The 12,852-nt window shown below is 40.0% G+C and overlaps 1 protein-coding gene across 1 annotated transcript in view; it reads right to left on the bottom strand.

The window, feature by feature from the left end:
* Positions 1-12,852, bottom strand: part of epg5 (ectopic P-granules autophagy protein 5 homolog (C. elegans)) — a 62,320-nt gene that overhangs the window by 1,349 nt on the left and 48,119 nt on the right. Inside the window, exons 33-45 of the mRNA XM_057831982.1 lie at positions 12,443-12,618; positions 12,059-12,266; positions 11,904-11,979; positions 11,266-11,369; positions 11,002-11,177; positions 10,482-10,709; positions 10,196-10,405; positions 7,350-7,494; positions 7,028-7,270; positions 6,726-6,939; positions 6,329-6,547; positions 4,427-4,541; positions 1-4,357 (exon numbers count right to left, since the gene is read on the bottom strand). The exon at positions 1-4,357 is cut by the window's left edge and continues 1,349 nt beyond it. Coding sequence (XP_057687965.1) covers positions 4,175-4,357; positions 4,427-4,541; positions 6,329-6,547; positions 6,726-6,939; positions 7,028-7,270; positions 7,350-7,494; positions 10,196-10,405; positions 10,482-10,709; positions 11,002-11,177; positions 11,266-11,369; positions 11,904-11,979; positions 12,059-12,266; positions 12,443-12,618 — 2,297 coding nt within the window. The 3' untranslated portion in view covers positions 1-4,174. The remainder of the gene's footprint in view (positions 4,358-4,426; positions 4,542-6,328; positions 6,548-6,725; positions 6,940-7,027; positions 7,271-7,349; positions 7,495-10,195; positions 10,406-10,481; positions 10,710-11,001; positions 11,178-11,265; positions 11,370-11,903; positions 11,980-12,058; positions 12,267-12,442; positions 12,619-12,852) is intronic.

The following is a 12,852-nucleotide window of genomic DNA, read 5'->3' as shown; positions in this document are numbered from 1 at the left end:
GAGCAATTATTAGAAAATGGAAGACACACAAGACCACTGATAATCTCCCTTGATCTGGGGCTCCATGCAAGATTTCACCCCGTGGCGTCAAAATGATAAGAAGGGTGAGCAAAAATCCCAGAACCACACGGGGGGACCTAGTGAATGACCTACAGAGAGCTGGGACCACAGTAACAAAGGCTACTATCAGTAACACAATGCGCCGCCAGGGACTCAAATTCTGCACTGCCAGACGTGCCCCCTGCTGAAGAAAGTACACGTCCAGGCTCGTCTGCGGTACGCTACAGAGCATTTGGATGATCCAGAAGAGGACTGGGAGAATGTGTTTTGGTCAGCTGAAACCAAAATAGAACTTTTTGGTAGAAACACAGGTTCTCTTGTTTGGAGGAGAAAGAATACTGAATTGCATCCGAAGAAAACCATACACATTTGAAGCATGGGGGTGGAAACATCATGCTTTGGGGCTGTGTTTCTGCAAAGGGACCAGGACGACTGATCTGTGTAAAGGAAAGAATGAATGGGCCATGTATCGAGAGATTTTGAATGAAAATCTCCTTCCATCAGCAAGGGCATTGAAGATGAGACGTGGTTGGGTCTTTCAGCATGACAATGATCCCAAACACACAGCCAGGGCAACAAAGGAGTGGCTTCGTAAGAAGCATTTCAAGGTCCTGGAGTGGTCTAGCCAGTCTCCAGATCTCAACCCCATAGAAAATCTGTGGATGAAGTTAAAAGTCCGTGTTGCCCAACGACAGCCCCAAAACATCACTGCTCTAGAGGAGATCTGCATGGAGGAATGGGCCAAAATACCAGCAACAGTGTGTGAAAAGCTTGTGAAGAGTTACAGTAAACGTTTGGCCTCCGTTATTGCCAACAAAGGGTACATAACAAAGTATTGAGATGAACTTTTGGTATTGACCAAATACTTATTTTCCACCATGATTTGCAAATAAATTCTTTAAAAATCAAACAATGAGATTTTCTGTTCCCCCCCCCCCCCACACATTCTGTCTCGCATGGTTGAGGTTTAACCATGTTGACAATTACAGGCCTCTCTAATATTTTCAAGTGGGAGAACTTGCACAATTAGTGGTTGACTAAATACTTATTTGCCCCACTGTATGTCCAGCTCGGATCTTTTACATCCATTCAAAAGTGAGATAACTTGAACTTAACTAAATGGCATCTGTTATAAGCATTCATTAATTCTCATGACAGTGTCATGTCACAATTAAGATTGTCTTATAAACAGTCTTATGGCGCCACGGTCAAATAAAGTGTTACCAAATACCATAACTAGCAATTATTGAAAGAACTGGAACAGTAACTGAAGAAATAATGAGCACAGAACATGATTTCAATTGTTATTCACATTGGTAGCGATGCAATGCATTCTAGGAGGCAGGTTGAATGACAAAAGTGTTGACAGCAGGTGGCAGCAGAGGTTGACTGTCGATGAGTGAGCATCGGGCCGATGCAGACTTTGTTCCGCGCCGCCATTTCTCTGTCTTCTTCAGAAATTACAGAGCAAGTTACAAATAGACACACATATATCATACAACATAGCATGGGTATGACACGACGCACAGGTCACGTGCTGGGATTTTTTGTCCGAAAAAAAAAAAAGAACTACCAGTCATGGCTGGAGGGAGGGGGGGAATCAGTGATAGTGAGAAAAAGGCAGTGGCAGACTGAAGGGGAGGGAGGGTGTGTGTGTGTGCGCAAGAGTATCAATATTTGTATGTGTCTGTAGACAAAATAAGAGTCGCAGAGCCCTGCTGGGGCAGTGATGGCCAAATGAAGCTTCTTGAAGCAATGAAGCTTTGCAGCCAATTGATTCAAAGCTTCATGGTGGTTCATTTGGACCTACGACAGTCTTATGTTGCCACTGTCAAATACATTGCTACCGGCTAATATCTTTTAATGTAAATACTGTATCCCATAATACAGTGAAGACAGCTGCAGCTTATAGTCCAGTGCGGCTTATCTATGAACAAATGCCGTTTCTGTGTCAAATTTGGGGGTGGGAGCTTATAGTCAGGTGTGCCTTACAGTCCGAAAATTATGGAACACAAGATTTAAAAAAACAAACAAAAAACAAAAAACAAACAAAGAAAAACAAGGCCTTTGGCAAAAAAAAGAAAGAACCGCTACCAAGGAGTATTGCAGTGACACCGAAAAGGAAAACAAGTATATTTATAAGTAAATGTAAAACCATTTTGGATTCTATTTCTGATTAAATAAATTGTATGTATCACAAGAAAAGTAAATTTTGAATCCAAATTCTCACGTAAACCCTCTTTAGATATCTACTACCTTTATTCAATTCATAAATATTTGTTAAAAATCACTTCTGGTTGATGATCTTAGCATTCTTTGCCAATAAGATTTCTAGAGAAATTACGATGGGGCCTTGCTGTGGTGGATTCATATCTATCAGGTCACTTCCTGTTGATTTGGGGACACGTCCTGCTGCATGGCTTCAATGGCATGGACTTACATGGGTGCCAATTGAATGTCACTGGGTTGTAATGGTAGGTTTTTGGTAAAAAAAAATCACAACAACAACACAGGTTTTTCTGCCATTGAAAATGAACGGCAAATTTAAACGTACATGGCTGTCATTGGCATGGACGTGCATTGCTGTCAATGGCATCGACTTACTTGGGCGCCAGTTGAATATCAATAGGCTGTCATGGTAGAGGGTCAAAAATCAAAAGGACCTCTGTTTTCTTCCATTGAAAATGAATGGGAAATTTGGACATCTATGACTGTCAATTCTATCTCATTAAAAATGAGTGGGACAGTTTTTGACCAATTTTGGGGGGATTGTCTAAGTTTCTGGCAAATTCTGTATACAACCTTTTTGCCCCTTACTGTCCTGATGTTTTTTTATGTGTAAATTGTATGCAATTATTCCTGCATGCATAATACTGTATTCCTGGTTTATTCATACTTTATTATTAGACCATTGACCATGACAACCCATTGACATTCAATTTGCGCCCAACTAAGCTGATAGCCATGCACGTCCATTCCATTGGCGGCCGTGCACGTCCAAGTTTCCCATATATTTTCATTGGCAAAAAACCTGTGTGGTTGTGATTTATAACCAAAAACTTACCATTACAACCCATTGTATTTTTCTGCATGTATTCATGCAGATATACTATATTCGTGGTTTACAATATTCTAACTTAATTCATACTTTATTATTAGACCATTGACCATGACAGCACATTGACATTCAATTGGTGCCAAGTAAGTTGATACCATTGTCAGCCATGTACGTCCATTTCATTGACGCCCGTGTACGTCTATTCCATTGACAGCCATGCACGTCCATGCCATTGACGGCCATGTACGTCCAAATTTCCCATTCATTTTCAATGGCAGAAAAACCTGTGTTATGATTTTTAACCCAAAACTTACCATTACAAACCACTAACATTCAATTGGCACCCGCGTAAGTCCATGCCATTGACAGCCATGCAACAGGACGTGTCCCCGAAATGTCCCCCAATAAACAGAAAATATGATATTAACAGGATGTGTCCCCGAAAGGTCCCCAAATCAATAGGAAGTGACCTGATATCAACAGGACGTGTCCCTTAATCCCCAAATAAACAGGAAGTGACCTGATAGATCTGTATCTACCACAGCAAAACCCCATCGTAATTTCTCCAGAAATTAGTTTCTAGTTATTATTACTTCTCTTAGACAATATGTGTACTTTTCAGTGTCACCCTTAACATTTCTTGGTAGAAAGCACTTATGGTACAACATGAATATACTGAATACTGATTCGCAGAAAGGCATTAATGTTTTGTGTGAAAAGCACCAAGGCTCACTTTTGTAGACGTTCTCCACAATATTCCTAAAGGCTTTTTGTTCGGTATGTCCTTTCAGCTTCCTCCTTTTGTCTTATCTTGTTCCATTTCCTGTCGGTACTGTCTGTACTGCAGTTTTGATTCAAAATTCTGCTTCAATAAATAGGCAGTGATGATCAACAGATGAGTTGTTAAAAAAGCGAAAAGGCTTGATAATAAGACGAAGAAAGTGCAAGAAGAAACGCGACTAGGATGGGTTTTTGGATAAATGGACAGTGGCTCAACAAAGGCCATTTAATAATAGTTTTGAGTTTTCATCCTATCAGGCCGCTTTTGAGTGAAGATCAATGTATAATTTGAAGGTATCTGAGGTCTGGGTAGAGCAAGTTTGTCAGCAGGGCCAGCAGTCGAGGTCCATCTTTCAAACAGTGACCCGGATAGCGGATGAACTGGAGGGCTTTTTTCAGCGAGTCTTCCAATTCAGCGTACTGCTTATTGCTAGTCATGGCTTCAAGCAGACTCAACGTCTGAAAAAAGAAAATATTACATTACAGATGATTGAAGACTTGAAAAAGAATTTTGCACGAAATGCCTACTTGCTGTGCTTTTGCAGAGACTTGCAAGTCAGAGGTGGGCTGGAGTCGGAGCTCATTTTCTGATGCCACTTGCACGGAGAGAAACGCTGCTAGGCTACGAACCACCACCCTGAATCTAGAGAGACAGCACAGTATGCCAGAGGAGCCGCATTATCACACTGTGAAAAACGTTGGATTCCACTAGAGGGCTTAATTCACAGGTGTTGAACTCAAGGTCCGGGGGCCAGATCTGGCCCGTCACATAATTATGTGTGGCCCGCGAAAATAAATCACCTGCATCGACTTCATGTTAATCGCTAAATTAAAATTTAAAGATTTTTGTAACCCTTGATCTTTCAACGAATCAGAACGTAATTTTTTTTTTCCTTTGTAAAAGTTAAAATAAAAACATTTTTTGAAATAAAAAGAGAACATTGTCTAATCGGAAAAAAAAAAAAAAAAAACGATACAATTTAAATATAAAAAACAGAATACCGTATTGGCCCGAAATATAAGACGGCCCTGATTATAAGACGACCCCATCTTTTTTAAGACTCAAGTTTGCAAAAAGACTTTTTGAACACCAAATTCATTTTTGAACAGAAAATGATTACAGTTCATCTGAAACAAATGATTGTAACAATATATTTGAGAGAAAAAGCAAGTTATTTTGCCTCATTCAAATCTTAATATCTGAACCTTTAAATATGTAAACTAAAGTGCAATCACATCCGTAAATGAATGGCTTCTGGTTTTTGAAATGTGAATAAACCAATCGATTGTGATAAAACAACAAAATTGCAATAATTGCAATAACCATCAAAGTGAGGTCGAACTGTAACTGTAATCTTGAAACAAATCTGAATAAGGAAAAACATTGCAATAAAATGATGCAAACTGGTTATACTTTAGAGTAGCTGAGATCTGTCATGACAGAACATCGCTTCGATGATATCTGGCGTCATCTAGCGTCGTGAATGGGTATAATGTCTAAACCGTGAATATAAGACGACCCCCACTTTTTCAGTCTTATTTCAGTGCAAAAAACACCGTCTTATATTCGGGCCAATACAGTATTTCTCAGTTTTTTGTTTTTAACAACCAAAATAAAAAGTAAATAAAGAAATAATGAAAGATTTATGTGATCCTTAAACATAATATAAAAAAAACATTCAAAAAAATAAATAATAATTTGCATATATGTTCTCTAATTTGTATCAAAATGGTACATTAAGCATTACATGTAGTTCTCCTGGTAAAACAAATATAACTATGGTGAGCTTGAACACAAGATTTCAAACAAGTTTTTACTGCAATGAGGTCCAGAAATGCTAGAATCAAATACATTACAGATACATTTAATACGAGCATTCTGTACCCCTTAATCTCAAAACAACTATCCAAAAAGTCCAAAAGTATTGTACAGGTAGCCCCCAGGTTACGATGGACCCAACATACGTAATTTCAACTTTACGACGCACGTGTCTTGTCGTTTATTCATTTATTTATTTTTAAATGTTGACTTTTGTTTTGTGATGCATGCTTTTATTTTGACACAGGAGTCGAGAGCCAGAAGCGAGTGCATGTACGGATCCGCCCACCGCACACACAGAGCGGCCGAGTGACAGAGGAGACTACGCACAATTGTTGCTTGTGAAGCATCCAGAGGCGACAGCTGTACTACTACTGTATGCTAACTGATTCAAGCTCAAGCCGAATCGCGAATAATCTAAGAATCGGAAATTTCGCACGCCTTTACCAGTGCGGCTTATCTATGAACAAATGCCGTTTTCGTGTTAAATTTGGTGGGTGGCGCCTAATTTTCCGAAAATTAATGGTAGTTGTTGATTATTCAATTCGTCACGGCAGCACTAGTTGGCAACCATAATGTCCTCCTGAAGGAAAGCCCTAACTACGACTTACTTGTTCGAAACGGGGGACTTCTTCCCAAGACCGATGGCCCCAAGTAGTCCAGAGTTAAGTCTTTCTTCTCCCAGCTGAAGTAGCCTGCTTTGAAATCTCAACAGACCGGAGACCACCCCTGATAATTCACTGAGACTCGCTTGAGGCTGCAGCTGTTCAACGGAGAGATTCAGTGCTTTGTGCCACCAAAGAAACAGCTTAGCTTCATTGCCTGGTCCGCTAGAGACACACAACAATGTATTATGTTGAATAATACAAAAATTGGGATAGACTTTGAGCTGAAATGAGCAAAAAAAAATCTGAGGAATTCCTCGTGAATTGCACACCGTGCTGCCATTGATCAGTGATCATTCACCGTCAGCCCTTCCAAACCTGTTTGACAGTGAAAATCACAAACCTGGGGAACACCTGATTGGTCCATGTGTTGATTAGAGCCAGGGTCCTCCTCTCATTGGCTCCTGTGTGTTCAGAATTAAGGCGTTGGAGGATGATGGCGTAAAGTGTCAGGAAGCTGCCTCCTGATTGGCTCTCAGACAGGAAGTCTTCCGCTGTGAGCTCGGGCACTTGCAGTGATGCCAACACGGGACCCCAGCCAACAAACTCCTCCTCAGCTGAACAACGAAAGGTGTTATATTAATCTCAAACAGAAAACCGGCAGTACAATCCAAACAAATGAGTGGAAAGTGCAAGCTTGCTCACCGTGTTTAAAGTGCGCTGTGATGCACGCCTCCATGATGCGAGTCATGTGGCTCACCGAGGCCAGACAGCGGGAGCAAGCAGTGAGCAGAGGCAGAATGGGAAAGCCCCTCCCTTTCCTGTCCAGCCAGGCGATGACACGAACCGCGAGGGCCTCGCCTGTAGAGACGCTGACTCCGTTGAGCGCGGCCAGCGCGCTGCTAAAAAGGCTGCAAAAGGCCATGTGCCTCTGCTCCAGTCCCGTCTCTATGAAGGAAACGTGGCGAAGCATATGGTGACCCAACACTTGGCTAACCAAGACGTTTGTGGGAGAATACCAGCTCACCTGGTGGGCTGAAAAAGACGATGCTCTCCAACAGTGCTTCCAGTTGTGTCTCCAGGATGCTCACGCTGATGCTGCCCGCTTGTTCCAAAGTCACTAAACACTGCACAGCCCAGGATACGTACGCAGCTGCCTTCAGCGTCTCCTCCTGCCATGCAAAACACAACTTCTTATGGCGGAAAACACAGACAAGGCTGAAAAAGCAGTTTCTGCTCTTGCACTCGTCTTTAAAAGAAACTGCTGTATTTTAAGAGAAAACAACTGTTGTGTTTGATAGAACAATATGTCTATATGGTGCCATCACAGATTCATGGCGCATGAAGCCTCCAAAGTATTTTTAATTTGTCCGTTTTACCCTGGAAACCTCCGTTTACAGATGTCGCGCAACTGCTTTTGTTTCAACCTAGCCATAAAAAGAAGGTAAGTAACCGTATTTATTATTCGAAATGTCTGTCATTTTGAGCTCAGAATCATTAATTCATGTCTAATATTTAGTTAAAAAAAAAAAAAAAAAAAAAACGACTTAAAAAATTATTCACTCGCATATTTTAAACTTTTAAACAATTTATGTCACAATGAAAAAAAATGGCGTCTGTAAAAAAGTCACTGATATCTACCTCATAACTATCGCTTAATTGTATTTTTTTCATTAATGTCGCATTTTCCCCATTATTTTAGATGATAAATATTCAATCCAAATAAAGAAAAATTGAAAAATAACGTTTAAAATGGTAAATATATGAAAAAGAAAATCTCGACCACTCCTTGTTGTCTGCGATTTCTGCATTGCGACCCTTGTTATATTACCATGTTTCACCCATAAAATCCCCCAAAATCCGGCTGTGGCCATTCACAGCTGTATCTTGACACTCGGTGATACATGCTACATGAATTTTTGGATCGAAACAAGGTAAGTACGCGATAATATCTCGTTAAAATTGTGGCGTCTTTAATTCTGCTCTCGCGTCCTCTCGCCTCCAGTTAGGGTTTTGCTGTTTAAAAAAAAAAATTTCTAAAAAAAAATGCCCACCTGTTCAAAATTTTTCTTCCCCCAGAAAATCGAAGATTTTAAGCTTTCCAATGATGTATCACACATGCATATTGGACAATTTTGGAAGTTCGCAAAATTGGGGGTCTCAGAGCGGAACATCAAATCACTTGAGTGTTTTCCGCCTTATACAAAGTATAATACACTCAAATAGGGAAGGAAATAATAACGGAGAAACTAATCCTGGGCGATAAAACAATAATTATCGTCCATAGACTTCAAAACTCTACTGACCTGACACTTCGTCATTCTTTGCGTCACGCCTTAACATAGGGGGCTGAGCTTAATTTAGTAATAGTGATTCGAAGACAGCACACGCTCATGTTCAAGCCTGATTTAAGCTTGGATTTCGGAAGAAGTACGAAAGCTGTACCGCATACAAAAAGGAAGGATTGTCCCAGGAGTGATTTGTTCGAGGATTCAAGGTAATTATTATATCTTTTGTACCATGCATGCGTTTTTAAACGTTGTGACAAAAATCAATGGGAGAAATCAGCCGCTACTGCATTGGCATCATAGTTCGCCATACTGACGTAAAATAAACGCTAACTGCAAGTCTTTTTTTTGCTTTTAACCCAGAATCGAGATTGTTTTACAATCATATCTATGAAGAATTTGGGGATTTAGGCATTTATTCACAAGAATTTTCGCTAGAAAAGCTCTGTTCACATCTGGCGGCTGCTAGCCTCATTCGCTAACAGAGTAGCATTGTACTTTGACATATTTACTTAAAATAAATGCTAACAGCAATTTTTTTTTTTTTTTTGCTTTTAACTAAGAATCAAGACTGTTTTACGTCCATACTTATGACGAATTTGGGGATTTAAGCATTTATTCACAAGAAATTTCACCAGAAAAGCTCTGTTTATGTCAGGCGGCCGCTAGCCTCAGTCACTAAAATAGTATCATTGTACTTCGACATATTCACGTAAAATAAACACCAAATGCACTTTTGATTTGCTTTTAACCAAGAAACAAGACTGTTTTATGTTCATATCTATGAAGATTTCAGGGATTTAAGCATTTATTCACAAGGATTTTCACTAGAAAAATCTCTGTTTACGTCAGGTGGCCTCTAGCCTCAGTCACAAAATAGACTGATCCGAAAAGCCGCTGTGGGACCGACGAATGACAAAAATGGACAGATCCGAAACCAATATTGCAGACGCAGTGGGACCGTCGGATCCAGAAAATAGACGGATCCCTTACTTGACTGAGGATCCAGGAAAAATGCTCGGGCGCAAGTTGTAACGCGTGGTGGGTAGGATACGTGCATACAGGTACCAAAAAGGGGGAGAAGCTTCCACTTATGCACATTTATTCACTAAAAATAATAACTCCACCTTGACCACTCACTTCACTCCCCTTGTTTCCATTTGACTGGAAATTGCATTCAAAAGCAACACATCGCGGCATTTTACTTGCGAGTTTAGGCAGCAATAAGCAATTGTTGAACACGCTACACATTTGCAAAGATCCCAATTACGTCATCACTGCGAGCCCGCAAATTGAAAGGGTTGAACAGATTACATGTTGATGTTGCTAGAGTCATACTCTGGAAGCCCGGCAGTGTAACCATGTGACGTCACCAACAATGGTGACCTATTAGTTAAACTAATTTTACAAATTGTATGAAAAGGAACACATCACGAGAGGTTTCAATATCAAATTATATTAACTCATAATAACGTTCATATTTTAAGAACTACAAGTCTTTCTGTCTGTTGATCCCTTTTTAAAAATAAGTTTTCCATTTCAATGTACTACAGCTATATGGACATTAAACTAAAATGTAATTTACCATGTGAGCAGCTTCAAACGGGCGGGGGTGGAGTCCAGCAGCACTACGTAGTGACTTAAGCAACAAGTGAGTTGCAGAATCAGTGCTAAGCAGCAGAGATGGAGTGTAGTGAGTGCTGACATATGCCATGACCCCTTGGTAGGATGACAGATCTAACTGGTGCCAAGGCAGTGATGTGCATTGGATCAGCAGACTGAGAAGTGGGGAGTCCTGGAAGAAGGAGAAGAAATGTTAGTTTCTTTTGTATGCCAGACACACTAAATTCTAAAATGTTTTGGGGAGTCACCTGTTGGCTGAGGAGCTGCTCCTCTTTTGCCAGAAAAACGAGCATGTATAACAGATACACCAGCATGGTATGCGAATCTTCCTTCTGTTGCTCCAAATTAGACTGAAGTGGGCCAGTTACCAGTTCTGGAGGTGGGTTTAAGTGGTCACTTAGGACACTGATCCAGTTTACTTCACATAAAATCTCCCCCATAAAGAGGAAGCAGCTTTTGGGACTTCCTCTCTCTACCTGTATGTACATTGATAAATGAGAAGATAAAACTGACTAGGAAAAAAAATAACGATTTTTCACCCACAGATGAGTGTACATTGAACATAAACCCTGGCAATGTATCATTAGAGTGCAAGCATATACAGTACCAAAAATAACTCGTGATGAGTCACGAGTGTGCTTGAAAGATGAAAGAAATATGATCAGTATGAGAGACAAAAAAACAAAACAATCAAGGAGTGCATTTTAAGACGAACAATGCAGGTTTCTAATTATAGCCGAGTTTTTAAACGGACGTTTGGGGTCTCACATTGAAGAGCTGCTCCATGAGCAGTGTGTCGGGATGCAGGTATCTCCACGGCAGGTTGCGCAGGTGAGAGTGGTACAGGTATAACAGGTACTCTGGAGTCCGTGGAGAAGTGCAGTTTTCACAGTACAGCATCACAGTAAGCCACAGTGCACCTCTTTGGCCAGGAAGTAGGCGGTCTGGAATGTATGTTCGTGCACATGCACCCACACGACAAATGTATATATTGTAAAGCAAACAACAGAAAAACAATGGCTTGGACGCTACCTTTGAATATCTGATGCAGTTTGTCAACGTGTTGAGCATAAAGAGCGACCAGGCACCCTGCGACACTCGCATCGGTCTCCAACCAAGGGTAACACTTGAGATTACTGTGACAAAAACAGTGTTGATGGTGTTGATTACACAAAATAAAACTAGGGCTGTCAAACGATTAAAATTTTTAATCAAGTTAATCACAGTTTAAAAATTAATTAATCGTAATTAATCGCAATTCAAACCATCTATAAAGTATGCCATATTTTTCTGTAAATTATTGTTGGAATGGAAAGATAAGGCACAAGACGGATATATACATTCAACATACTGTACATAAGTACTGTATTTGTTTGTTATAACAATAAATCAACAAGATTGCATTAACATTAACATTTTGTTAAAGCGTTTATGGATAGAAAGACTTGTAGTTCTTAAAAGATAAACGTTAGTAAAAGTTATTGAAATTTTATATTAAAACCCCTCCAAATGTTTTTGTTTTAATAAAATTTGTAAATTGTATATGACCCAAAATGTGACGTCTAATTGTAAATGCCATGTGGTTAGTTTTTTTGTTACCAAAAACAGTCCCTTGTCCTATAAACGGTTAAGTACAACTTAGCGAAAACATTGCTAGAAGACCAACGTACCTTCCATCTTCAGTGTTCAGAGGAAAGATCCACGGCTTAAACAACTTCACAATCTTATTGTGTAGTTCGTGAAGAGCTGCGAGAAGTTCAGACTCATATTATGATAACAAAAGAGCAGACGCACAAACAATTATGTTAAATGTCATGTGATTTACCTTTCATTATTCTCTTGCTGCCTACAGAATCTCTGGCGCAGCTGCTAATTGACACGCTGCTTAGACAGTTAACCAAATAGTCGCAGAAAGTAACAACCTCACTAATGTAAGGAGACCAGGCAGAGTAGAGGCCAAAACTACGCAAGTCAGGTTTGCTGAGGCGACTGCGTAGGAAGTAATCACTGAGCCAGTCTATCGTTTCATCCACCTGTTAGCAATACATAACAACCAACATGAGATAATGGTAGGTTTTAAGTCACATTCTTTTAAGGGTGCAAACATGTCTAACATTGTCAATTACATCAAGAATAACTGAACAGGCTATTTCCATTTTTTTTCCCATTTCATTCATTGGTTGAAATATATAATGATTTAGCTTGTCACCTGCTGAGGTGAGAGGGTGATTTGTGATCTGTAGGGAGACCCAGTTCTGCGAGCAGGGACGTCGGAGCTTTGCCCTTGTTCGCATTTGTTCTTGCTGCTGCGGGAAGTCGATGAGCAGCCGAGCGCTCGCATTGTCACTTTCCAGCATTCTGGACTGAGTAGCTGGTTTGATGAACCTATTGAAAAGAATGTATTAGATCATTAACTACTAGGTGTGTCCTTATATACTGTGATCTTTGATCAGGTTACAGTTCTCACTTTTGTGCTACTGTAAATCAACAATTTTGAATAAGTTCTAGCTAAGGTTGGTGAATTTTAGTAGTGGAACTCTCTGACTGCTCACACACTCAAAACTGCATTTTTACTGGACCGATATTTAGAAAAATGAATTAAATGTCCCAAATGTGAAC

This window comes from Corythoichthys intestinalis, chromosome 3 (assembly GCF_030265065.1).
Source record: "Corythoichthys intestinalis isolate RoL2023-P3 chromosome 3, ASM3026506v1, whole genome shotgun sequence".
NCBI lineage: Eukaryota > Metazoa > Chordata > Actinopteri > Syngnathiformes > Syngnathidae > Corythoichthys > Corythoichthys intestinalis.
The sequence above is the reverse complement of the archived record's forward strand: the minus strand, read 5'-3'. Positions and strand labels throughout refer to the sequence as shown.